The sequence below is a fragment of the Agelaius tricolor genome, unplaced genomic scaffold, assembly GCF_023055355.1.
Source record: "Agelaius tricolor isolate 1412-34295 unplaced genomic scaffold, bAgeTri1.0.p SCAF_3, whole genome shotgun sequence".
Taxonomy (NCBI): domain Eukaryota; kingdom Metazoa; phylum Chordata; class Aves; order Passeriformes; family Icteridae; genus Agelaius; species Agelaius tricolor.
In genome coordinates, this window is record NW_027269263.1 from 22424888 (window position 1) to 22452582 (window position 27695).

Below are 27695 nucleotides of genomic sequence, written 5' to 3' on the forward strand. Positions count from 1 at the left end.
CCCCTCGCCCCTCCCCAGTGGCATCCCATTGGCCATGGTCCTCTTTCCCTGTCCCCTTTCCCCTGGGGGACAAATCCCCACTGCAGGTAAAGGTTCGGCCTCTTTCCTGCCTGGGGGGTCGCTGTGGCCAGCAGTGTCCCATCCCAAGCCAATGAACAGGATACTCGCTCCCACGTGGGAAGAGCCTTCTCGTCTTTTATCTTCAGTCCATGCAGGTCCGTGTGGGCTTGGGCTCCAGCCAGCCGGACTGGACCCATACAAAGCCCAGAGAACCATGGATTACTGCAGTGGGGGTTGGTACTAAGAGGTCTTTAAGATCCTTTCCAACAAAACCTTTCTATGATTCTACATGACATATTGCAGTCCATCTTAAAGAGGTTAATTTCTTGCTTAGCTTCCTAAAACCACCTTTGATTTCATGCAGATGTTATGTTTTCTGTACTATACCCTCTTGTTTCTTGCCTCTGTGCAGGAAGTTGGATGCTTTCATTTATGATGCAGCAGTGCTAAACTACATGGCTGGCAGAGATGAAGGCTGCAAGCTGGTGACAATTGGGAGTGGGAAAGTGTTTGCCTCCACTGGCTATGGCATTGCCATCCAGAAGGACTCAGGCTGGAAGCGCCAGGTTGATCTGGCGATTCTACAGCTTTTTGGAGATGGTAAGTGACAAGAAAGAGAAGTGCTGGAATTTTCCTAAGAAATACCGAGTTTTGCATGGTAAGAAATGGAAGCCTCTAGCTCTGGTGCTTCAGATGTGAGTTGAGAACATGGAATTATTAATGGGGTTTTTTTAGAGGCAACACACCAAAAATGCGAGAATTTCACGTCTTTCTTGTTATTGATGCAGGGTAGCAGTACCATCAAAAGCCTTTAGTGCCAAAAGCACTAAAGTTTTCATAGAACAAGATCAGATGTATGTTTGAAAAATATCTTATGCGCAAAATATCTTGTAAAAACAAGAACTCTGGTGTGAATTTTTCACTAGCTTTGAGGTTTTGCCATGACCAAACCCACTAATTATACTGGACTGTCTGTGGTTATTCCATACTTTATAGCTCTAGACAGGATCAATTCATGCAGAGCTAACTGAATGATAAATATTTCTGGATGAAAGAGCTAAATCAGATTTTCCAAAACCTAAAAATAGCCCAAAACAAAATTAAAAAAAAGAAAAACTTGAGACTCAGAAGCATATTTTGGAATGAGTTTTTAATTAGAACATTATAGTTACATAGTTCACTTCTTAATTTACAGAGAAAATGCTAGTATTAAGAAAGACTGCTCATGGGAAAATAAATTCCTTCTTAGCAAGTGTTTTCCTGTCTTTCCATTTCACATTACATTTTCCTTTTTTTATGAATAAATAAAATTCACAGGTTATTTTATGTATAAGTATTCTTTTTCTCCCCTGAAATCTGAAAATAACATACAGTACTATAAATATGGAAAAAACATAACTTGGACATACTTCAGAAAATAGGCCACCTGACAGAGAGATTGTTCTGTTTCTAAAAAGACTAGTATGTATTATTGCAGAGAGGGACATAAGTTCTCCACAAAGCTTCAAAGACTCTGTTATGACACTTCTTAAATGTAAGGATTTTTCCCCCCTGCCACTGGACTGGAGATTGAAAATGTGAAAAACAAACTTTTTAAAAACATGAAACAATTTGTCATCCAGCAAAATTAGTTTGTTCTGAATGTCCCAATATTCGTGCATGCGTGTGTGTGTTTACCTCTCTCTCACCCCTCATGAAAGCACCATAACTGTAGTAAGTGGTGTATGAAATTAGAGTACAGAACATTTGCTCATAGCTGATATGAATTAGTAAAATTTTTGATTGGTCAAAGCCCTTGTAAGTGTTGAATTTGGACAAAATTGAAGGGAAGAAAAACAAGTAAAAATACTCAAATGTTTTTTGGAACATTGCACTTGGTTTTAATGAGCTATGGATATGATGGAAACAAAAATTGATGGAAAAAAATCAATATTTTGATTCCGAGCTGGAAACATACAATGTTTTCATCTAGACGCGATTAATTTTTGTCTACCACTATCAGTCACTAATTTTTCCCTTCATTGACTTAATGAAAGTGGAAGTTTTTGAGGCCAGGTCTTCAGTCATGTGGTGGACAACTGTTTCAGGATCTCAGTGTAGACATCCAGCAAGCATCATAGCTGTGTCCTGTGGTACAGCTTGTTATGGCTAATACCAGCTTTGGAAAAATCCTGTTGACTTTCCTGTGACAAATGGCACTTGCCCACATCAGAAGGGCAGTCAGGATATTTTATGGATATTGGAGATGTGGAAAAAGAACGTGAAGACTGGAAATTATGTTAGATCTTGCTTTCAGTATGCCCCAGTTCGAGCTCTTCAGCCATTGCAGGATTATCCTACCTGTTTCTTTCCTCCTGTCTGTCATTCTAGGGGAGATGGAGGAGCTGGAAGCTCTCTGGCTCACTGGCATTTGTCACAATGAGAAGAATGAGGTTATGAGCAGCCAGCTGGATATAGATAACATGGCAGGTGTCTTCTACATGTTGGGAGCAGCCATGGCCCTCAGTCTCATCACCTTCATCTGTGAGCATCTCTTCTACTGGCAATTCCGCCACTGCTTCATGGGTGTCTGCTCTGGCAAGCCTGGTGTGGTCTTCTCCATCAGCAGGGTGAGTGCCATTAACTGTCAGGGACAAACAGACTTTATTTACACAGTCCTAGGTACTGGAGATGGGAACATCCACCAAGACTGTCTAATACACAGGTGGCAGTCTGCACAGTGTCATCTTTGCACTGTTAATGTTGCAAAAACATGTTAGTTCTTTTCTGTGACATGTCTGGTATCTGCTGGATTATGGTAAAGGAAATGGAAATTTCACATGGAGATGAAAACACAGGAAAAGACAAGTTAACTGTTACTGTTTGCTCCTCCAAAGTGAGTTGGGAGTTGTAATCAAGTAATGATGGATGGCATGATTAGAAATTCAAGAGTTTTACATTGTCCTCTAAATTACAGCTTCTCAGCTGACCTTTTGTTAACTAGAAGTGTGCCTTCATTGACAGTCAGAAGTCCTTAACCGAAAGCTATGCCCTGAACTATGCAGAAATCTTTTTACAGAGGATGACCACATAAACTTAGCAATTGCTTTATGCAAATCTGCCTTAGGGTACAACATTTACATTTAAAACAGATTCTAGCCATTTCTGAGTCATCTTCTACTATTAGTGTTGCTAGAAGTATCCCGTTTGGAGCTTTATTTTCCTTCTTTCAAGCCACTGGTCCATTCTCCTGATCCATTCTGAAGTGAGGTCAAACCTTGGCATTTTTTAGCTCAGCATCTGATGTAGCAGAAGTTACTTTGATTGTACAAGGAGTATATAATTGCTGCATAACATATTCAAGAGAAATGACAAAGCCGTTAGAATGCAAGGGCTCAGCCTCTCTTCTATATTGTTAGTTTCTTAAGTGGTTTAGTCTGGAGATGAGATGGGGCATTGTGTTTGGTGACCCTAAGCTAAGAATAGATTATTTCATTCTGTGGTTATCTGCTAGACCTGGGCCAGGCTGGTGAAAGGTCTGAAAAGTGTTCATCATCTGCTAGCTGCTGAGAAACCATGATAACACGATGTGATGGTGTCCATTTCACAATTGACATTAATCATCAGGCACCACTTGGAAGGTCAGGGAATAAAGGAGCCCCTTTTGTTCTGTTCCTAGGGATAGCCCTTGCAAACGGTCATGGGTGAAATGAGCTTGTGGAGAATGTGGAGAAATTGGGCCTTTCTGTTATCTGATTTGAGGTTGAATAGAGGACTTCTGCTTTCAGGGGTGTCAATTTAGAGCCTGTTATCACTGTTAAATTTAACAGAATGCAATTAAGAATTCTGTTGTACTTCAGTCAACCACATGCAAAATACCTAAATACCTGTCCTAGAGTTCTGCTCTTTCTCTGTTTCCTTCTCTAATCTGTACTGGTGATAAAGGTAGCTAAGTTTATGACAAATGAAGCTGTTCCCTTTTAAGATAGCTCCTGTCTTGTTGATTCACTGATGCCCAGATGATTTTCAGGGGCCAAAACAGATTTTCATCCTCTCATCCCCACAGAATCATTTGTCTTGATTCTTTTATTCCCAAGGATATTATTGTCCCCATTTGCAATTCTGTGTTATACCTACTAGATTTGACTAACTCTCACAGATGCAAGCAGGCATTCCTGCATCCTGAAGATACAACTTGAAACAAAGCAGAGGAAGATGAATGGAGGGAAAAGAAAAATGTGAGGGCCAAGAAACAGGGTCAGAACAGCAAGGATTGGTACAGCAGATCTAATTTCATTTGATTTGATTGTGCTTCACGATGGAAGGCAGATAGGCCCTACTATCCTACAGGAACAGACTCTTGATGCACAGGGTACTTGCCAGTTCAGGTCCCCCTCTGTGTATTCTTTGGAGGACTGCTCACCTCCTTTCTTTCTCTCATTTCAGGGTATCTACAGCTGCATCCACGGCGTGGCCATTGAAGAACGCCAGTCAGCAATGAACTCCCCCACAGCAACTATGAACAACACTCATTCCAACATCCTCCGCCTGCTTCGGACAGCCAAGAACATGGCCAACCTGTCAGGGGTCAATGGCTCACCACAGAGTGCCCTGGACTTTATCCGCCGCGAGTCATCCGTCTATGACATCTCTGAGCACCGCCGCAGCTTCACCCACTCAGACTGCAAATCCTACAACAACCCCCCCTGTGAGGAGAACCTCTTTAGTGACTACATTAGTGAGGTGGAAAGGACCTTTGGCAATCTCCAGCTGAAGGACAGCAATGTGTATCAGGACCACTACCACCACCACCACCGCCCCCATAGCATTGGCAGCACCAGCTCCATCGACGGGCTCTATGACTGTGACAACCCGCCCTTCAACGCCCAGTCGCGCTCCATCGGGAAGAAGCCCCTGGACCTGGGCTTACCCCCTGCCAAGCACAGCCAGCTGGGTGACCTTTATGGCAAGTTCTCCTTCAAGAGTGACCGCTACGGGGGCAGTGGGACCCACGATGACCTGATCCGCTCAGACGTCTCTGACATTTCCACTCACACGGTCACCTATGGCAACATTGAGGGCAATGCAGCCAAGAGGCGGAAGCAGCAGTACAAGGACAGCCTGAAGAAGCGCCCAGCCTCTGCCAAGTCCCGGAGGGAATTTGACGAGATAGAGCTGGCCTACCGCCGGCGCCCACCCCGCTCACCTGACCACAAGCGCTACTTCAGGGACAAGGAAGGGCTGCGGGACTTCTACCTTGACCAGTTTCGGACCAAGGAGAACTCACCGCACTGGGAGCACGTGGACCTGACGGATATCTACAAAGAACGGGGAGATGACTTTAAGCGTGACACGGGAGGAGGAGGGGGTGGATCCTGCACTAACAGGGCCCATCACAAGCACGGCTCAGGCGAGTTTGGTGGAAGCAATGAGCACAAGCATAGCGTTGTGAGCGGGGTCCCAGCGCCGTGGGAGAAGAACCTAACCAATCTAGACTGGGAGGACCGGAGCGGGGCTAATTTCTGCCGCAGTTGCCCTTCTAAGCTGCACAACTACACGCCATCAACGGTGGGGCAGAACTCCACCCGCCAGGCCTGCATCCGCTGTGAGGCTTGTAAGAAAGCGGGCAACCTGTACGACATCAGTGAGGACAACTCCCTCCAAGAGCTGGACCAGCCGCCTGCCCCTGTGCCCGTGGCCACCAGTGCCACCTCCTCCTCCAAATATCCTCAGAGCCCTTCCAATTCTGCCTCTAAGGTGCAGAAGAAGAACCGCAACAAACTCCGCCGGCAGCACTCCTACGACACCTTTGTGGACCTGCAGAAGGATGACTCGGCCCTGGCCCCCCGCAGCGTCAGCCTCAAGGACAAGGGCCGCTTTTTGGAGGGGAGCCCCTACGCCCACATGTTTGAGATGCCAGCCAGTGAGACCACCTTTGCCAACAACAAGTCCTCAGTGCCCGCCACCAGCTACCACCACCACAACAACCCCGGCAGCAGTGGGGGCTACATGCTCAGCAAGTCGCTCTACCCCGACCGGGTCACCCAAAACCCTTTCATCCCCACTTTTGGGGATGACCAATGCTTGCTCCACGGCAGCAAATCTTATTTCTTCAGGCAGCCTGTGGTGGCAGGAGGGCCCAAAGCCAGGCCAGACTTCCGAGCCATTGTCACCACCAACAAGCCGGTGGTCTCAGCCCTTCATGGGGCTGTGCCAGCCCGTTTCCAGAAGGACATCTGTATAGGGAACCAGTCCAACCCCTGTGTGCCTAACAACAAAAACCCCAGGGCTTTCAATGGCTCCAGCAACGGGCATGTTTATGAGAAACTCTCCAGTATTGAGTCTGACGTTTGAGTGAGAGGGGAAGAGCGTGGGGAGGGACTGGGGATGTATGTGGAGCATGGGAGGGTGGGGTGGGATCAATCCCATCAGCTACTCTTCTGAGTCGTCCTTAGTTTGTGGGATACTGGAGTTGTGAGTAGTGCAGCACTGGTGACAAGTGCCACCTCTTTGGTTTCCCCTCCTCCTCCTCCTTTCCCAAGCCTCCCGTTTTATCTCTTTTTCCATGTTCTCGCTCCTCCCATTCTCCTCCATTCCTGGCCATTGCACTTTACAGTGATGTCAGAGTTGGATATCGTTGCTCATGGTTTCAGGAAGCAGAGAAAAAGGCAGGGAAGGGGTGGGCTGAGGAGAAGCAGCAGTGACTTTAGTGTTCACTTCTGCTGGCTCTCAGCAGGGAAAGGCATGTGCGCACACGTCTGTGTGTGTGTGTGTGACAGGAGGAGGCAGCAGCAGCAGTGTAATGGACACACAGGAAAATGTGCTTGCTCAGGCAACTGTTCCTAAAACTGCCTAGAAAAGAGTGGTGTTTGACGTGGAGAAAGTGAAGGGAGAATAACAACACTAACTTGATGATGCACTTACATGTTAGGTATATTGAGGTTCTTGTTACATTATTTTGTGAAGACTATGGGGGTTTAGGGCTGAAATATATATATATATATATATATTTGCGTATATGCTGAGAAATTTTACGCTAAAATTTTGAATTGTCTGCTGGGGGGTGTGGAGGGAGGGAGGGAAGATTTGTCTGCAGGTCAGGCTAGTGGTTTCACTATGGCTATTAGAGCCATTGAATCTATGGCAGACCAGTGGGAGAGAGAGAAAAGAAGTGGAGTAGGAGTTTAAGCCTCCCTGACTCCAGGGTTGGTTTCCCAAACTTAGACAAAAGATGCTGGTTTGCACAGAAATAAGAAGGATTTGAGGAAAGAGGAACAGGGTTGGTTCGTTAGCTGTGAGCTGCTCACTAGTTCTGACATTCTTCAAGGGTGGGAGCAGTATATAGTATAGGTTTGCCTATCTGCGAGTATCTACAATAACTTTATACTTGAAATGTCTATGAAGAAAGCAAAATAAACCCAGTATCCTATGAGGTGTCTGGAGAACAAACACAGTAGAACAGAGCTTAAGAGTAGGGAAAGGTGGGGAGTTTTTTCACTGTCACTTCAGGGGACACCAAACCCATTTTGGCATGTCCTTTCAGCAAGGACGGGAGAGAAAGAAGGAGCTTAATCCTTCTGCTCTCTCTACACTTGGCCAGCAGGTTGGAAGAAAAAGAATAGGGTGCCCTCTGCCAATGATGGAAAGGAAAAAAGAAATGCCATAGAAGGGTGAGTGTGGTGGTGGTAGTGGTGCTGGTGGACTGTTTCAATGCCTCCTTGCACATGTGAAAATGGGAGGAGGGTGTATGCACCCGTTGGAAATACATGTGTATATTTACTATTGAATGTACAGAGGAAGTACACAGTTTGTCTTCCTGGGAAGGGATGTGCTTGAATAAATGCCAGAGAGCACAGAAACTTGTGCTGAAGACTGAAGATGTACAAAGCTGAGATGTGTGTGTACGTGTGTGTGTGCCTCTGTGTGAAAGAGAGAGATACTAGCACAGGTGTAAAGCTGGAATAGCCTAGGGTTTCCCATCCCTGCAGTTGTAGTGACAGCTTTCCTGGTGCACTTAGTATCAATAAGAGTGTTTTTTCTTTTCATTGTATCATTTTAGATGCAAGCTAAACTAAAGGAAAAGGAGCAATGGTAGGAATGAGAAGCTGAACACACCTTTCATATGTCATCTATCTCCAGAGGTGGGGGTGTGGACTGACCTCTCCCATCCTGAGAGATATGGCAAAGTCTCTATGGCTTATCCTGGGTCTGTCCCAGTGTCTCAATCACCATGGCTCACCGGGTGAAGGGTTGAGAGAGTCCTGTGCTGAGGGCATGGGGACACTGCTGAGGATTGACTCTGAAGGGAGATGGCAGCCCTGTCTTTATGAGCCACATTTCTTGAGCTGAAAGCCACCTCTCTCACATTCCTCACCACACCATGGTTGATTTTATCTTATCGTTCTCTTTTTAAGCCAACAGAAGGCCTTTTATTTATTTACCTATTTATTTTATTTATTTTTTAAGCTGAGGCAGGGGGGAGGGTGGGATTTTCCTGTAAAGTCAAAGTGTGTGAGGAGAGGGTGGGCAGGGTTGGTGAGGGGAATATTTTCTTATATTTCACAGAGGAAATTAAGGAGAAAAGAGGGGAAGAGTCTTTGTGATGCCACCCCCTAGTCTTTGGGGTAAGGGCACTTCTTACTCTTTCTCTCTTCTCTCATTACAAGAACAAAAAGGAAAAGAGTAAAAAAAGAAACCAAACAAATTAACAGAGCGATCTGCAATCCAGAACACACGGCAGCTTGTCAGACACCTCTGATAGCGGCCACCAAGAAGGCGTTCCTTTCTTTTGTAAATATTTCTTTTTTATTGCGTTTTTGTATAAATTGGTGTTTCTCTTCTCGTGAATATTCAGGTCGTGGGGTGGGAGGGAGGGGAAGTTTGTTTCCGTTCTGTTTGTTTTCTATGACTTTTCAGGCTGCATTTTTGGAAGCGGTTTACGCAGGTCGAGGCCGTATGAATGAGGAAAAAAAAAAGAGAGAGAGAGAGAGAGAGAGAGAAACCCATGTGTGTTGTGTTCCCCTGAGGCCCCTTGTATTGCCCTGTCACCTTTATCTTCATGAATGGAAGACGCCGGAACGTCACTTCAAGCCTTGCCAGCAGGGTTTCATGTTTTGATGGGAGCACCCCCAATTCCTTTTTGCATATAAACTCTCTGTACCAGCATCTCTCTGTGGAATTTGGGCCTCAAGGCACTACACTGTCTTGATAGTGGTGGGGTGAACCATCAAGTTGGCCACTCAGGTTGGACCATCATTTTGACATTAAGAGACTTCTCCAATGCTACTTTGGTTTAGAAATCTTGGACCTGGGAAAGCTCGTGATAATTTCTGGTATTTCCTAAGGGCTTGGGGTTGGGAAGCTTGACAGCTGACGAGGGCAGCTAATCTCTTTGGTGGTTATCTCGGTACTTTTCCGTCCCTCCCCACCTGGAACGAGGAAACCTGGAGGGTGGCTCTGCAGGGAAATTAAGCTGAAAACAAACCAAAAAGAAGTTAATGGAACTTTTTTCAAATCTCTTCTTAAAGGTTCTGATTTTTGTGTTCCAGGTTGAAAGTTGGTTCGTATTTTCTCCGAACTGGTCTGTCCCTTGTTCCACTGATTGGCAAATGATAGTTTGCCAAAATCATTATCTAGTATTCTTACTGTTGTAGCACTGTTAACACTCTGAGTGCTCTGCAAATATTAACTGTGCCACAAACCACTCAAATGAATGCTCTAGGGCAACCAGAAAAGAAGAACTGGAAATTCTGGACTGAACCACTGGTCTAACCACAGGAGTCTGGTATTTTGCCTTCTCCCATAATATATTAGGCCACGTGTCCATCAGGTTAATCCTTTCTCCTATAAGTGATCTTTTCTGGTTGCTTTGTTTATTTTAGTTCTGACAGGTCAACAAGTTTTTGGGACAGAGATGAAGGGGAAGGGGTGGGAGGGGGGAGGGTATAATTCATAATCAAGAAAATAAATCAATGATGTTATTAAACTCTGATTATATATTTAGAATTTTAGATTTGGTGTATTTTCATTGTAAGTATTCAAGTGAATCAAACAGGTAATATTAGCAGCAGGTGTTGTCTATACTAGAAAACCACCCATGTGCTGTTTATTACCTGTCCAGAAAAGAATGGGATTTCATACCAGAGCCTGACAAAACTCCACATCCCCTGCCTTACCATTTCTCTCTCTCTGCTGTAGAAACACCAGTATTTTCTGGGGCAGTGGCTGGGAACATTTCCTCTCTCTGAAGTTTTCTACACACAAGAATACTGAGCAAAAACCATTGTGTCCTCTACAGTTGGTGACCTCTACTGATTATTTGCAGACAGCCTCCCAGGAAAGATTAGGCACCTTTGGCAGTGTTTCTGACATTTACCTCCTCACTTCTAGACAGAGGCATGGCTCTCTGAGAGGTATTTTCATGAGCCATGTTCTTCTGAAGTGGTACTGGAGTGTATATACTCAGCTGAAGGAGGATGTCTATGAAGGAGATGGAGGAAATATGCAAAAATATCAGAAATGTGCCATACACAGTAGAAAGCAACTGGCAGGTAGAACTTGCAGCCATGGATCTCCACATCATAAACCTTGTTGAAGTATTCACACCGGCTTTTTACTGTAGTGCAGCACAACACAGGCTGGTGTTCTCTGTCTCCCATCATGCCTCCCAGTGAGGGCAATATCAGAGCTTGCAATGTCACATCCTAAGCAGGCAAGAAAAGCTGCAGTCAGAACTTGTTGTCAGTTGAGACAATGAAGCACACCGTCCCCACCTCAACAACAGCAACAACAAAAAATCCCATTCTCTCTGAAATCCAGCATGCATTGTCAGAACTCTCCAGGTGAGAACCCCGGTGGGTTCAAAATGCTCAGCAATATTAAAGGATGAACTTTGCCTGTAGGGAGCTGGTACTTCAATTTCTAGCATAGTGGGGGAGGAAGCTTCCTTTGTGACTTTCCAAAGGATTTGATGAAGGAGTTAAAAGTTGCCAGGATGGGCCTCTTCTTCAGCAATGTCTGCTGATGTTGAGCTCCTCACTCCGAGAAGACACTAGCATCCATCTTGAATAGTGCCCCTTTCTACATTCAGATCAGGCTGTTGCTCACAGCAAAATTGCCAGCAAAAGAGAGAGGGGGAGATAAAGAATGAATATGATGGTGGTGACAGGTTGGAGTGATCAGAGATACCTCAGGGATCTTCATAGGCAAGTCTTTGCTTTAGAGCTTTCTATCAAATATGGCATATCCTCCCACCTCCATTGCTTATCAACAGATGGAAGCAAGCCTGGGAACACAGCCAATGATCAGACTTAGGCCTTTCACACATCCTCCACTCCAGTCAAGCAACCTTTGATGAGCCCTTCTCTTGGAGAAGGGTGGGAGGTTGCACTTCCCCACACATTTTTGGTTGCCAAAAAGAAAGAGAAAATGGAAGCAGATAAAGATCAGGAGTGTTGATGAAAGGACTTTGTGCTGACCCTCTGTGCCCTTGCTCTGTGGAATTACACTTCACCCTTTCTTCTCTATCCAAGCTGGCAAAGGGTAGGGGCCAGTTATGCTTCCTTTCTGTGGCACATGCCTTGTCACCACAGGAGTCTCTGGGAGCTGTGTGTGAGAAAGGAACCAAATTGCTGGCAACAAATGGGGACAGACTCCAAGCCATGATCCCCATCTGCACCCACTCTTTCCCATAAGTGCTTCCCTGCTGCTGAACACACCTGGCGTGTCCACCTGGAACACACCTACCATGCTGCTGGATGCTGCAGGTAGTTACATTGAGATAGTAACTAGTGGGACCTGATTGTTGTCCCCACAAGGGCTTATTTTCAATTTGCAGCCAAATAGATTTCCAAGCCATAGACCCTCGCTGCATTTACCTACACTTCCCTGTGGCTTCCTCTCTCCTCCCCCATCAAAGGCAAACTGGGGTGCCGAGTGTCTCACTGGCAATATGAACACTATTGCTTCATCTTCATCATGGGCCCTCTGGACCTCCCTGGGGCTGACTGCAGACAAACCTGGGTGTCTGCCACTAGAATGGCAGCAAAGAAAACCACTTTGCAATTGACTTTCAGTTTTTTTCTCTGTTTCTTGAGATTTCCCCAAATTCCTCTCCTAGCCATGCCATTTGAGTGAATTCTGGCACCCTTCTGCCATTGCTGACAACAAAACTGACACAGCATAAACTTGCTTGTGTATAGAAGAAGGCATTGAAACCATATTGCAGAGAGCAGGACTCATGTCCACCGATGTCAAGGATACAGTCCCCTGAGTGCTGAGGTAAAGAAGGATCTCAGTGATGTGTTAGTAGTTCAGATCTTTTAACCTGCTGGCTTCCTGACGTTAAAGGTTCACAGCAAGCACTGGTATACACTTCAACAGGTCAGAAAATAATTCCATGCTGTGGAACAGGGGTTCCTCTGGGCACGCACACACATACAAGACATACTAGGGAAGTGAGACATACATGAACAAACCTGAGACAGCAGGAAGCTGTGAGGTTTGTGTGCCTGTATGCACACACACACACACACACACACACACACACATACACACACGACACAGAGTACATTGCATTGCACTTAATGACTCTGTCCCACAACACATTTTTGCCAAGTAGAAACAGCGTGACCTTTCCTAATGTTCTGCTGGTAGTTATTTAATTTATGTACTCACTTTGTGACTTTTACATCATCTGCTTTCTTGACTGCAGCATTACTGTGTAAATACATGTGTATATATGTACAGAAACTAGCTCAAGCAATTATATTCAGGTTGGGAAAAGGGTGGGTTTTATATCTGTACAGCATTTCCTTATTAAATAATGGCATGGGGGGGTTGGGAAAGTTAACTTCTAAATTGTGGTTTTATTGGTCTGTGGTGTTTGAAGTTGTTTCAGTGGTTGCTTTTGCTGGTTTGGAAAGTTTATCTGGATGTTATATGTGTGTGCCAAGAAAGGGTCCCCAGAGAGGGGAGGTTTGGGATTGGTAAGGGGTGGTGGGTAGCAGAGGGTGTTAATAATTTCCTGTAATAAAAGCCGTGTCGATTGCTAGGGACTGTTTGTGTGAGGCACAAGGCTGTTTCCTTCTCTATGTGCTTTGCTCTTTGATTACTTCCTCTTCCCTGGTCCCAATTGTCTTCTCCCTGGGATGTCAGCAGGGTGCATTTGTTATTGTGGATTACAGGGACCTCCCTATGGGCCTTCCTCTTCCTGGCCAACCCTTCCTTCTCCCTCTTTTTGTGGTCTTTCCAGTACCAGTGAAAGGGGAGGGAATATGGTCTCAGACCCTCTGTGCCATTCTTGACCACTATATTTCCTCTGCTCTTTGTCCTTCCTCTTAGCAGAACCTCATTTTCAGGTGTTTTAATCTCTCCAGCAGCTTACTGCTTCATCTCCCTGGCCTCTTATCTACTTTCCCATCTTACACCAATTCTTCAATTTCATCTCAATGCCTCTTCCCTCAGAATTACTTATGTTGGCTGTTTTCCCGCTCTCCTTCTCTTATTACTCTCTTGTTGCTCTGCTGTCTTCATCAGCCTGTGCAATGTTGTGTGGAAGATGAGTGAAGGACAGGCGTCCACTTCTCTCCTGGAAAATTCTAGCTATGACCAGATTTTTAAAAGATGATATTTTGTAGCTATTTTTGACTTCTCTGTCATGTTCACTGAGGTAGTGTTCTGCTCTTGCACACTCAAGAAATCATCAGTATGGCAAATTTGCTCATGCAAGGGAGCAGTGAAATTGTATTTTCTGAGAAAGCTTGGAGAAAGAACCTAATTTCTGTCCTTGATGGCTGACTGATAAATTTATAGCAGGGAGAGAGTTTTTATCCACTCCAGGTTGACCCATATCGGGATCAGTACAGTTTCTTTGCTTTTACTCTATGTGAATAAAGCAAGGCTGCTGGAGAGAAGTATGCTATCTTTTAAAAGCACGGGGCACTTCCTTTATTGCCTAGAGTCTTCTAAAGACCTGTGTGAAGTTCTGCTGTGTTGCAGACCTGGGAGTGAACCCTTGGTAGTATTTGGTCCCTTTCTGTCTGATGAGTCAGTATAAACTGGTACTTGGCATTATCTGCTAGGGTTGGTGGTCTGATGTCATAGCAGTGAGGAGAGTGATAGGATGGTGAATAAGCATGGAGAGAGCCAATGTGAGACTGGTTGAGGCTTTAAGCAGATGCCAAGACATGTCCTTCCTTCCCTTTTTGACAATTTGCATTGTTCCTTAAAGGAACGTCCATCAACCCATCATCCTCTGTCCCTGGCACTGGCTGCTTATCCCTGAAGACACCAAGGTCTGCTGGCCACAGTCTGAGACAGGGCCAGTCAGTCTCTGTGTGTGTAGTGTAGCTGTATGGGAGTACACGGGCAGTGCAGGGAGCAACGCAAAGGATCAGCATGGCCAGAGGTTATTCAGAGCAGCAATCTTCTCCCAGCTGCAGCTAACTTTTGCTCAACCTGCCATTCCATTGCAGGCCTGTGTTTCTGATTTCTGGGTGAGAAAAACGACCACAGCCACCTGGGAATGGATCTCTGCTCCCAGGTGTGAGGAGGGCAGTCAGGATCTGATGTACCCTTGCTATGTTGTTGGCAAAACTGTCCCAGCATGGTCCATGGAGGTCTGTGTTCCAGTGAATACATGGCTACAAATACCTGTAAGTCTGGGAGGAGGTATATGTTTGCACATTTGAGTGACTCCTGGCAGAACTCTAAACATAAATGGAGTGGAAATGCTGACCCATTTAGTGCTACTGCAATGATGCAGCTAGGTATCTCCTTGGGAGAACATCCCATAGATTAATTTATGGCAAAATAGTGAGTTACCTTTCTGAACATCACGAGGCCCTTTGCTATGTTTCCTTTGCTTATTCAATGTGCCAAAAGTACAGCATAAAGGCAACATTTGCAGGGTGTCCAGAGAGAATGCATCTGTTACATGAGACTTCTCTCTAGGTCCTTGGACACTTGCCTGGTAAGTCCCATGTCAACCGGGAAAAGGTGATACCTGTCCCTGAACAGACAAAAATCAGTCAAGGGGATAAGATTCAAGTTTTGTACTTTCTCCCTCTGCTTTCCTTCCAGGCCTTGGAGCCAGATCCATCTTCACAGGCAGCTAAACTCCTGTGAAATTCAAGGAGCTTTCGGAAGAGCTGCTTAGGGGTTTAGATGCCTGGAATGGCTTTTTTGGATTCTCTTCCTTGCGTGGGCCTCTTTCTGCAGTGTATTTTGCCAGGATTCATCTCCCAGGAACCTACCATGCTTGAACATAGCTTAGAGGGGTTCCCTCTGCTTGGGATCACCCTGTGTATGTTGCATGCCTGTTGCTACTTGTCTGTATTTCTTGCACGTGTCTGTCGTGGGGGGCAGGGGTGGGTTCATGTTGGTATGTGTATTTATGCAGCCTGCACACATTTGTATGTGTGGTGCCACTGTGCTTAGGTGTTTGTACGCATGTGTTTGAGCTGAGACAAAAGTGATGGGAGCCGTGTGCTGCTAAAGCCAGGTGATGGTAGGTACCTGCAGGTTAATTGGCAACCCTCTTGCTCCTTCCTGGTACACCCTGGCATGGCTGCTTTCTTTGGATTCCAGGGGACCAGATGTGAATCAGTGATGAGGCTGGGATGCAGACCCCTGTAGAGGGTTTGACTTCAGCATCAGAAACCCATTCCATGTGTTCATTCACTTCTGTGCTTCATCCACTGCGCCGCATTTCCAAACCATTGTGCCACAATCATTACCTACTTTGGCCTTAACTGGTAGGTGGAGCAGGAAGACAATCACAACCTGACTGGTAAGGTCTTTTGAGAGAGATCTGGTCAATCTGATCTGTGACTATAACAAGAGACTCCCTTGCTATTCATTTTGCTGCCTCCTAGGGTGATGCAAGCACTGAAATTCCACTTGCAAGAAAACACTAGCCTGTCCTTTCTTGCTCTTGTGTCAGATAGACACACAAAAAAGCTGAGCTGAGGTGAATTGGTCTCCCATCCCATTACCTGGAAGAACATCACTTTTGCTGCTTGGAACTGAGTAGAGAGCTTGCAAATCCTACACTCTGGAGGGTTTCCATTTCTCCAGAGGGGACAGTGAAAAGGGAGAGTAGAAGGAAGTAAACTTTCTGCAGCCATTCTCCATCCCATTCATTTCCAGGAGAGATCACAAGACTGCTAGCACCAGAGAGGATGACCTTCTGGGAGGGCCCTACAGCAACTGGCACAGCACTTTAACTGGCCAACTGCTGAACAAGACACTGCTGTCCTCTGTCAGCAGCCAGAAAAGACAATCAGGACCCAATGAAGAGATGCCATGATTAGTCAGAAAAGGAAGGAGCAACATTTAGGGGCTAGGGCACTCATCATTTAGCGTATCTTAAGTCTGCTTAGCCAGCCCTTTAGTGCTGGTGTCACTGGGCCTCTTTGATGGTTTATTTTCCTTCATATATATGAAATGTAAGAGAATAATCTGTAGTCTCCAATGACTCATTCTATCAGACCACTTCCATTCACTTCCTCTGCTTTCTTCCATGTCTAGCTGCTCTTTCCTCTCCATCAAATTGTATCCTGTGCTCTGCCAAGTTTGTCTTTTATGGAAGAGAAGATATATGTGTGTGAATGCTTGTACATGTGCGTGTGTGTATTTTAGATATTATTGCTATTATCAACATGCTATACACCTAAAAACTCCTAGCAAGCTGGAGCCTTCAAGAGGTGCTGTAGGAAATAACCTTCCCACTGGACAGCAGTCAGTGTGGAGGTTAGCACAGAAAGCTGCTAGCTTTGGAGGCCTCTGCCTGTCTGGTTGCTTTTCCTATCTTTGGAGCAGGCTGTTTCTCACCTGAGGTCAGAAACACAGCAAACTGCTCTTTTTAGCTTTGCATTTTCAAAATTTCTAACATGAGGGGGGGAAAGGTTTATTGTTTAGCTGTTGATTTATTTTGTATGTTTGTTTGTTTGTTGGTTTACACAGTCCTTTTAGTGGGCGCAGGGAGGTGTTTTCAGCAATACAACTTTCCGAGACCTCAGTTCTGTGCGGTTATTGTTTGTATGGTTCAGCTGTATCTGGGGTCTTTCCTTTGTACATGTTTTTCCTGAATGGCAGGGCTATCTCGAAACGTCTCTTTGCCAGTGACCAAAGCACCATCTGTAATTGGAGGTGAGGCCTGGTATATAGTGGAGGCAGCAGCCTTTCGGGAAGTAGCTTTTCACTGACTTCCCTGTGGAGTCACAGAAGACAAAATATTTAATTGTTGCACAAGTGGGCTTTGGAGATTTTTGTTGTAGTTGTGGGGTTTTTTTTGGTGTTTTTTTTGGTACTCCCTCTCTTTCCTTATTTTTAAAATATCTCTTTTTTTCCCTTAAAAAGTGTTAAAATGTTTCTCCCGTGAGCTTTGGCCATTGCACCAAAGGCTGTTGCAAGGCAGGAAGCCTGTCTGAACCTTGGGTCCTGCCCTCCTGAAGCCATGCAAGATTGTTCAGGTGAGGATGGAATTGGCATTTTCCATGGCCACTCTTTGGACAAGACCCCTGCAGCAGAGGGGCCTGACCCAGAGGGAATGGTCACCCACAGCTGATCATCCTCTAGTATGTGTGGGCTGTGGATCAGGCTGGAGGGCAGGCAGGGGAAGATGGTTCACTGACCCTTGCACAGTCCTTCCCACACTGGAGCAGGAGCCAGGCATGTAGGTCTGCAACAGGGACAAATGAATGACCCTGAATGGGCCAGAGGTCTTCAGCCTTGCCACTCCTGACCTATTTGCAAGTGGGTAGGAATGACTCTGAACTTGGACAACATCATTCAAGGCTGAGCAGAGTCTCACAGACCATGAAGTAGGAATAAAAGGTGGTGCATGGGCAGCTGGCCACCTCTCAATATTATGATACCTAAGGGAAAACCCAGCACCTTCATCCTTTGGCACTTGGAAGTGACTGAGGATAGCAGTGGAGGACTGCTGTGTCTACTAGGGTTGGGGCAGGTAGCGTCTCTAGACCTGTCACAGGTCAACTTCAGCTGTATTTGCTTTCTAACTAATGTACATTTACTTTGGAGAGCACCTTTGGTAAGCTCAGTCTAGCAACCAAAAGAAAAAGAAATACTCACCTCTAGTCTAAGTCTTCTACTGCCCAACACTGCTACCTCCTCTTCTCTTGAGCTGTTGGTACCTTGTGGTGAACCTGGCCACCCATCAGGCTGTTGAACACAGCAGATATATCCTGTCCGCTTCTGAGACCATCTCTGCCTAAATTTTGCCTCTTCTTCGTACCCTTTATGCATGCATATATGTGTGCACATGCGCACACACACACACACACACACACACACACACGCCCACCTCCAGCCACTTCACTGGTGAAAATCAGAGCCACAGAGACATGAGTGCCAAATGACTTTTTATTTCTCAAGTAAATGATATAAAAAGTTTTGTTATTTTTCTTTTTTTTTTTTACATATGCAAATGTAAAAGGGAACCGACAGTGAATTGGTGGTGGCAAGAGGAAATGGGATGTTTTGTAACCCTAGCTGCAGTTAAAAAAAAAAAAGAAATAAAAATACATTAAAAATATTTAAAAAACACAAAAAGGAAAAAAAAAAACTTGAACTATTTTGGAAATATTGTGAATAATTTTTTGATATAAAAACTAATTTTTATGTAGCATGAAAACCACCAAAATAAAATGATCAAGAATAAAAGCTGTGCAAAGGGTGTTTTTGTTTAGTTACTGAGGGAAAAGAAGGAAGAGAGAAGCAGTGGTGTATGAGAGAGGGATACTGCAGTCATGGCTTTTACAGTGAGATTCAAATACATAATGTTTTTCTTCAGTCTTGGTATTCAATCTTGGTAGCTGGAATCTTGTGATTATGTAAAAAAAAGAAAGAAAACCACAACTCATTCCATATGAAAAGATTTTTTTATCTGTGATTGCTGGGAAGAAAACCTTGAAAATAAGAACAGAATGAATCCCAAGGACTCAAAAAACCAAAAGGCAAATTGAAAATGGCCATGAATTGCTTTTGAGTGTGGCATTTATCATGATTTTTTCTTCTTGATTTAAGATTGTTGAGTAGTTGGGGTATCAATAGCGGGAGGCAGGTACAAAGGAGGTAAGACATTAACGAAGGACTGAAAAAATTCTTTTTTTTTTTTGTAATGTGAATTATGGGAGTTAAACCGGGGGCTCTTCACATTTCCTTCTGCGTAAAAGAATAAGGTAGTGTCCTTTTGCAGGATATATTGGTGCCATTCTTCACTCTTTAAAAAAATTTTACTCCTCCCCCCCAGTTTACTAAAGGAAGCAGACTGCCTCTCCAAATTCCAGACAAAACAGTATGTCATCTCAGCATTCCAGACCCTCTTAGAAATGATGGCTGTGCTGCTCTGCTCCCGCGAAGGTGGTGAGGTATCAGTGCTCTTTATCTCCTCTGAGGGCTCTGATTCCAGGTGCTGGAGCACTACATTGCCTTTGAGCAGGTGCTAGCACCCACCGCACCTTGCTGTGGATCAAGGTGGCTCCTCAGCACATGCTGTGAGTCCTTCTTGCGCGGAAGAGAGGAGATGCTGGTTTCTGGAATGGTCAAGGGAAGTTGGTAGGTTGCTCTGTTCATTCTGCCTTGAAGGTATTCCACATGCCTGAGCGAATCAGATCTCCTGCAAATGAATTTCAGCTTCACTGCCTCATGCTCCCATCTCCCACACAATCACTAAAACATTGCCCCGCCAACTAGCAGGTACCTTCTCTGATGTTCCTGTCCTTTTTGTCTGGGTGTCTTCTACACTGTAGACTGGAGTGTACCATATAGCTTAAAATAAGCTATGAAATAAATTGTGTTCAGCACTGACTGAGAAGTCTGAAAAAAAGTGAAGTCTCAGTATCAACCTAGGCCACACCTTTAGCAGTGTGCTAGGAAAAAAGAATCCTGGATAGAAATCTTGTCTTGTGCTCAAGTCAATATAGACTTGGGTGAAGTAGACAAGGAGGACCTGAAGGCAATGATGGTGTACACCAGCTAGACTGGTGGATGCTTGAGTGCTGAGCCAGGTATGAAAGAGGATCCATGGGAACATTACCTCTTGGTGGAAAAAAGAGGGGCAGAGTCCTGTTATCATAAAAAAGACTAAATCCTGAATTATCTTCTTGGCCTCTGTGGGTCCTAGTTAGCCTGTTTCTCCCTGTTGCCAATCCCTATGCCATGCACTATCTGTAATTGCTTTTTGACTCCTACAGGGAAGAAGAGACTTTGCTTTATGAAGCTTTTCTCATTATTAGTTACAAATCTAGGCTGTTCCTCCAGTGAGTATCTGGCTATTTACCATTCTTCCCACTTCTTATGTCTGCTAGTCCCATCCTTTTTGCCCTTGTGACCTCCTGCACCTGCATGTTAAGAAAAAGGGCCCTTTGTGGGAGACTCCTTTGTGTATTTCAGTGATTTATGAGGGCAGAGAAGTCATTACACACAATTTAGGGGTATTGTTTATCTTACTTTGCTCAAGTACCTTGTAGATTCCACCTGCTTCCTTACAAAGAATATGGTATCTTCCACCTGTGACCATTTTGCACTAGCTCTGCATTTGTTACTGGTGGACCATCCAGTGGACCAGAGTTAAAGCAGACATTTGGAGAATGCTCTGAAGATTCAGATTTCCAAGCATAATGTCTCAGACTCTGGAACCAGGGCTGTGGCAACGTGGTTTGCTGGAAATTGAGCCAAGGGCCATTCTACTCCAGCCTGTGTGCTTGCTCACCTTCCCTTCACTGGAATGAAGCGGGAGGCTCATCTTCCCTTAGACCCACAAGGCCTAATGCCAAAGTGGAATATCTTTCATTCTGCTTACCTTGTCTCTGCACCAAACTGCTCAGATATCAGGTCTTTCAGGTAGGCATTCAACCATGCCAGAGGGAGGACAGAACTCCTTCCAGTACATATGTACAGCAAAGGCAGGAGCACACAAGCCTTGAATACTCTTGAAATGTCTCTGTTAAGGAGTGCTGCTGGGTTTGTTTGCCCTCATAGATTATTTGTGTCACCACCAGAAGCCAAGATTATGTCAGCGAAAACCAGATATTCAATGTGTCTTTTTGACATTTGAACAAGGGATTAGGATTGTAGTTACACAAAAGGCATCTCCAAAGGGGTATTTCCCATACCCGGGGAAGATTATCAGATGTTCTTTACTCATTGAGGCAAACAATTAGGCTTCTCTTAGGCCTTTCACACGTAAAGACTTTTCCATGTAATGAAGGCACTTCCCCAGGTTCTGGTCCTTTCCTGCACAGAGATACTCCTTTTTCAGCTCTGGAGGCTGAACCTTTCTGTGCTAAGATACAGGTAAAAGCACACTATTTGGAATGAAGAGGAGCTAGTTGTAATGAACCAGCCATTTCTTCTAGCTTTGCAGCTTCACATTACTTAGGAACTAACTGTTCAGGTGTTCTTCCTCCTCAAGCCACTTCAGGGCTCTCTCTGTGCTGCAACCGCGACTGAATTTCCTGTCCCTGCTGACCTTCCCCATTTTACATGCAGGGTGTGAGGGCTTCATGGCTGCTTTCTTATCTGAGGCATTCAATTAAAACTGGAGCAGCATGATGCTTTGGACCTGTTTCTGTGGCCCTTTGATTAGTTATCCTTGCTGAGGAGGCAGGACACCGAGGCCTGCCAGCTGCAAGGTGAAGCTTTGGGCAGGCGCTTGTCCTTCGGCAGCGGACGTGCACTGGAATGCTGAGTGACTTACACCCTGTGCTTGCCACTCCTTCAAGGCTGGGGTGTAGACTCACATCAAAGCAGAAAAGAAGGAATTGGCTTCTTCCTTTTCTATTTCCCCAGCTCCCAAGGGAAAATTTCCTGGAAAGGAGAAAGGGAAGGTTCATCCCTCACTTGGAAACTCTGGCTGTTGTCACTCTGCGCAGAGCAGTGGTAGAATAAGGCAGATCTTTGACTGGTGCTCAAACACAGCCTCTGAGCATGTTTCTAATTGGGTTTTTTTGAGGGAATAGACTAGTTCCTGCCACGGAAGTCAATGTCTTTGCCCCCTTGGTCTCAAGGGATGAGCCCTGAGTCCAAAGTCTCAATCACTTAGCACTTGCTTGGCTCTGTTCGTCCCCCTAGTACACATCCTGGACCTAGAGCACCCCAGGCAACCCCAGATGTGAGCCATCAGCACTGCATGTTGGGCAAAAATAAACAGTTAATGCTTTTGCCATGTTTGCATCACATAGGGAAGGATTTTTAAAAACATACAAGAAATTTCTTAAATCAAAACCCATCTTATTGAAAGCCAATAGTGCTTAGATGCTCAGATGCCTTTGGAAATTTCCATTACAGAAGCTAGAAATGTTTATTCTTTTTAAAAATCTCTTCATGAAGGGGCTGGAGTATTTAATACTGAGGTAAATTAATTGAGTTCTCCTGAGCTTAAAATATTGTGATATTAATCTCAACTACCAACTAATCCTGGAGGATGCCCTGGGTTGAGCTGAGGATATGAAGATCCCTTGAGAAGATGCAAAAGTTCCCTCCTCAGTAGCTCCTGTCACTGAGGGGCAAGTAGGTAACATGTGGGGCAGGATTTCATCAGAAAGGTATGCTTGGGGATGCACATTGAATGCAAGCAGTGACTGGTGGCTTCAGGGGTAATTTTGTGTTGATCAAAATGACTCCACCTCTCCTAACAACACTATTGCTGTGGAGTTGGACCGTGTCAGTACCAGTCATTAATTTGGGAAGCAGCAAGTAAAGTGAAATGCTGTGCCAGCAGGGTGAAGCCCTGACATAAAATTGATCAAAACCATTTAGGTCCTTTTTTCAGACAAGATTTGTCCATTTGATCCTTCACTCTGCCACAGTCCTTACTTCAAAGAGTTTGCAATTTTGATGCTAAACTAAAATTCATTAATATTAGCATTTACATTAACAAGTAAATTGACAGATGCCATAGTTTACATATATTATGCAAATATCCGGAAATCTTGCATGCATTTTGCATCTAATTTTCTTGAGGTTAAATGAGACATACATTTTATAGGGGAAATAATTGAGGCATCCAGGCATGATAAGCCAGGTGACTTGGTATGATTTGTATGAACAGGGATAAAGACTAGGAGCAGAGGAAAAGGACATCTGACATTTTCATTTGGAAAAGTATTATGTTCATGATTGCTGTTTGGAGAAAGCATTGTAGTAACTTCCCAGGATGCAGTCAGAAATAGTGCAGGAAGTTTGTGCTGGGAGCCTTGATTTGGGATGTGGACAGACCTCAACCTGAAAGGCAGAGCCAGTCAGAGTCTCAGCCTGTTGGGGTTTTTTTGTTTTTTTTTGTTTTCAAGATTTGAAAGAGTTGCACTCATCTCTTTGAAGCATGGTGCACATACCACACGACTGAGATTCCCCCATGCTCTAAGGTGATTAGGTTTTCCTACACAGGCAGGGGAGCAGTGAGGAGGTGAATCTGGGATCCACTCAGTAGCAAGCCACAAGACCCCACAGTTTCCACTTCAGTACCTGGAAGGATGTTTTCTTCTTACATTTCTGGAAATCATGAAGGGGTGACAGCATGCCCAAGGTAATCAATATCTCCTTCAGGTGAGTTTGGTGAGAAATCTTGATATTCTGGCAGTGCTCTTGTTTTACAGCTTCATTTCACTTCTTCAGTTGGGCAAAGCCTTGAGGATGCTGTAACTTATCCCAGCCTTGGACAAAGAGAACCTGAACCATCAATTGTGATTGCTCTGTGCATTTTCAATGAGCTCTACTTTTACAGGTAGCATGGGAAAGTGAATGTATGGACCTAATCCAGAGAGGTGCTGAGCTGTAAATGCTCTCTGAGGATGTGTGCAGTGCACGGGGCTCAGCCTCTGCTGCCAGCTTGACCTAATTTCTCTCAGCTGAAACTCTACTAAGATTCAAATGCAACTCATTTCCCTTCTTTGGAAACTTGCACATCAAGGTCTTACTGTACTCCTCACAAATAGTCTTGAGCATCCCTTTGCTGCTTTTGTCAGGCTGCTACAAACTTTCAGCATTTACAGGGAGACTGTCAAAATATTGTATAGAAAATATTTCCCTTTTTTTGGTTCCACCAGTGTGCAGTAACACCTCAGACTGTCACATTGGAGAAGCTTCATCAAGAGCCTCTTTGTATCATGCAAAGTGCTCATTCATCTTGGCAACTCTTCATGAATTTCATCCAAGACATCCTGGTCTGTTTGAATAGTGACTGAACTTTCTAGCCAGCTACTTCTTGGGCATTGCTTTCAAACCTTGAAGGATGGTTTGAAGTGCAAATAAACATGCAAATGGACAGAGGCTGACCCAGCTTCCTTTTGTTTTCAAAAGTCTAGGATGATAAAACCAGCTTACCTAAGGTTACAGGTCAGCTTAGTTCAATTTGCAGCCTAATTAATTGCTCCAAAACTGTAGGTCTGTCTTGCCAGAACCTCTTTAAATTATGCATACTCCTACTTACACAGTCACTGCCACTCTTCAAATATTCAAGGGATCCTTACATTTTGGATGGTTTACTCTCTCCAGGGAGGAGGCAGTGTTTTAAAAAGAAATTGCTGACGGATAAAGTAGAGCTTACATGACTTGCAGCAAACAGCAATTTGAGTTCTCAAGAACATGTTTCTTGGACATGTAGATTTTACTCATTTGCATTTAAAGGACACATGTGACACAAAACACTGCTTTTTCATCCAGTAACATTATCATCTAGTGACATTAACTTAACGGTTAATGTCAAGTTTTTATTAACATTTACAAGCACATTGGGAGATTAATTTGTTTACTTGCGTTATGCAAAACTGATTTAAGATCGTGGTCTGCATTTACACACATTTACATAGTGTTTCCTGATTAATACATTATAATACACACAAATCATGTGGAAATTGCAGGCTCACATCTGCAACATAAACTTCATTTTCTGTCGTGTAAAATTTGACTTAGCTGGCAGACCTTTTCCAGCAGGTTGCAGTTGAAGTCAGAATATTGTAAAGAGGGAAGGAAGAATTGGGATCCGGGGTGGATTTTCTGTGAAGTCTTTCCATAGTGCCTGTTACTTGACAATGCCCTGTAGTCACGAAACAGAAGGAGAGGGTGCCAATGTTAGCTGGCAGCAGGATGAGTCTCATGTAATGGAACCTATGGAGCTGGAGTTAGGCTCCTGTGAACACACAGTTTAGTTGAGCACTCAGTGACTCTAGACTGGGAGTGAAATGGGTGAGCAGCAAAAGGAGCTGGTGGGAGGGAAAAGGGCAGCAACCATTGCTGCCAATCGTGGATCTGCGTGAAGGGGCTCAGCTGGGTGCAGCAGAGACCCCTGAGGCATTCCCTCTGCTCCTGGTGTACCTTTGGCTGCAGATGTCCAGGGCTGGCTGGCTGGCGTGGGAAGACCAAGGGAGGCTGTGGGGAGAAGGGCAGTGACAAACACCGAGCTCCTGGTGTGGGGCTGAGACAAGATCCAGAAAGGCAGCACCCTTGTGCTGAACGTGGGGGCAAGGGAACAGGGGGGACACTTCCCCAGTGTGTGGCATCTTCCTAAGGGAGCGTGCGGTCGAACTCAGGCTTGCCTCACCTCTCCGAGGCCCGAATCCTACAATCTCCTCTCCGCCTGTCACAACCTCATTCTCCTCTCTCCTACACCCTCGCCCTCCTCCGGTTCTTCTTTCTGTAAATAACTTTCTGAATTTGGACAAGCAGGGATCAACAGATTCTGGAGGGGGGTGGGGAAGACACTTGTTTTGGTTTTGGTTTTTTTTCCCTTTCTCTCTTGAATTTTGGGTGTTTGAACTTGAAAAAATAATATCTATAAATATAAAAATATATGTATTTAAGCAAATGGATTTCCTGGACAGCTATGAAAGGAGTTAATTTTTTCCCCTTTGGTTTCTCTTGTTTCTCACTGGGGTTTGTTTTTTGGGGAAGAGGTTTTTTGTGAACTGTTGAGATTTCCAGTTCAGCATTGTTTAAAGGATGTGGAGAAAAAAAAAAAAAGAAAAAAAAAGAAAAAAAAAAGAAGAAAAATTAACAAAAACATGAAAACCTTTGTGATGTACAAAACCTGTAAATACTCAAAGATACTTTCTCTTTTCTAACAACAAATTATTTCTGTCACTTTATATTCAAAAATAAAGAAATGTACCACAGAATATCAGGGTTAAAAAAATTGGAACCCATAATCAGAATATTTTCTTTGTTGTCTTCGTTCATTTTGTTCTTAACTTGGAGGATGCCTGGGAATTTTGCTGCATGAGTGAGTGATGTTTTAAAAGCCTGAAATGGTAATGAGTTGAAATTAGGATGACAATGTCACTTGAGAGAGGCTCTTGCCCTGGTGCCCACTATTAGCCATGGGTTGAGGCTACACACTCTTGGGGTTGGATGAGTGAGTGGATGAAGGAGCCTGATCATATTCATGAAACACAAACAATACTGAGGCAGAGACAGGAATGGGAGATTGTCTCAGTGGGTTGAATCTCCCTTTATACTGCCTGAAAATGTTTCTGGGTGTTGCACGATGAAAGCCATCATGAAGTTGCTGATATCACTGCTGACCAACCTGCAAGGCTTTGGAGGTATCTTGAACCCCTCCTGTCAGCCAGCAAGTGACAAGGCTTTGGCATACAGTTTGTATAAAACAAAGCCCAGACTGTGACTGTAGACGAGTGGCAAAGATGGTATGGAAGTCTTCAATGATGTCACCTAATCTGGGAATGAGTCAGTAATCACAACCCCAAGACTACAGGAAAGTTGAGGGAAGGAGTTGATCTTTGCAGAGGTTACCCTGGTCCAAACAATGGAAAAGGCTCAAGAGGTTATTTATAAAGAAATGCTAAGAACTGATATGTTTTGGAAATACAGAGCTGTGCATCACCTTTTATGGTGAGAGGGCAGTCAGTTATTTTTAGGGGAGCTAAAAATAAAGAAAATGGACTGGCTGAGTTAGTCAGAGGATGCTAGACTACCTGTGGGGTGCAATTAAAAGTGTGGAACACAGCAGAAACACTCAGATGCACCAAGTCAGATTCAGAACAGGAAATGCAGCATTCAGCCAAGAAGCTTATAGCAGCTGACACAAATTAAATGTTAGCAAATGAAGATAATTCATAAGGTGAGCAAAACTGTGAACCAGGGAAAGAAAATCTCCAGCTAGTAAACATGAAGGTAAATAGGATTATATATACGCAAGCCCATGCTTATTGAAAATCCTGAAAATAGATACTAAGTACTAATGATGAGAGATAATAATAGCACAGGAGAGGCTCAATCCTCAGTTTTCATATGAAGCTAGAGAGACAAATGGGTCATTACCTGTGTCTGCACTGCTGCTCATCACCAAAGGAAGTGAGACATTATCTGAGACCCAATGAGGGGTGCAGCTCCAGGCCCCCACTGTCACACCCTGAAATACCTGCCCCGTTCCCTTCCCCCAGTAGGTCACTGGGCTTGCTGCAGTGCAATGACTCAGCTGCTGCTTGTGTGGATAGCCTTGTGACAGTGGTTCTCCCCAGTCTCAAAATCCACCGGTGCACTTGTGACCTTAATGATACCAGAAGGCAAAAAAAAGGTGAATATTGGGGTTTTGGTTTTCAGTCTCAAACCATGTGCGAATATAAGGTACTCATCTTTATATTTCTGAGTTCCAACAACATCATTTTGATGAGTAA

The 27695-nt window shown here is 44.5% G+C and overlaps 1 protein-coding gene across 4 annotated transcripts in view; it reads left to right on the forward strand.

The window, feature by feature from the left end:
- The window catches only part of GRIN2B (glutamate ionotropic receptor NMDA type subunit 2B), a 225741-nt gene extending 199526 nt beyond the window's left edge, over positions 1 to 26215 (forward strand). For all 4 annotated transcript variants that reach the window (XM_071423094.1, XM_071423095.1, XM_071423096.1 and 1 more), the window contains 3 exons: positions 473 to 660; positions 2431 to 2669; positions 4486 to 26215. In XM_071423094.1, coding sequence (XP_071279195.1) covers positions 473 to 660; positions 2431 to 2669; positions 4486 to 6393 — 2335 coding nt within the window. In that variant the 3' untranslated portion in view covers positions 6394 to 26215. The remainder of the gene's footprint in view (positions 1 to 472; positions 661 to 2430; positions 2670 to 4485) is intronic.
- The last annotated feature ends 1480 nt before the right edge of the window (positions 26216 to 27695 follow it).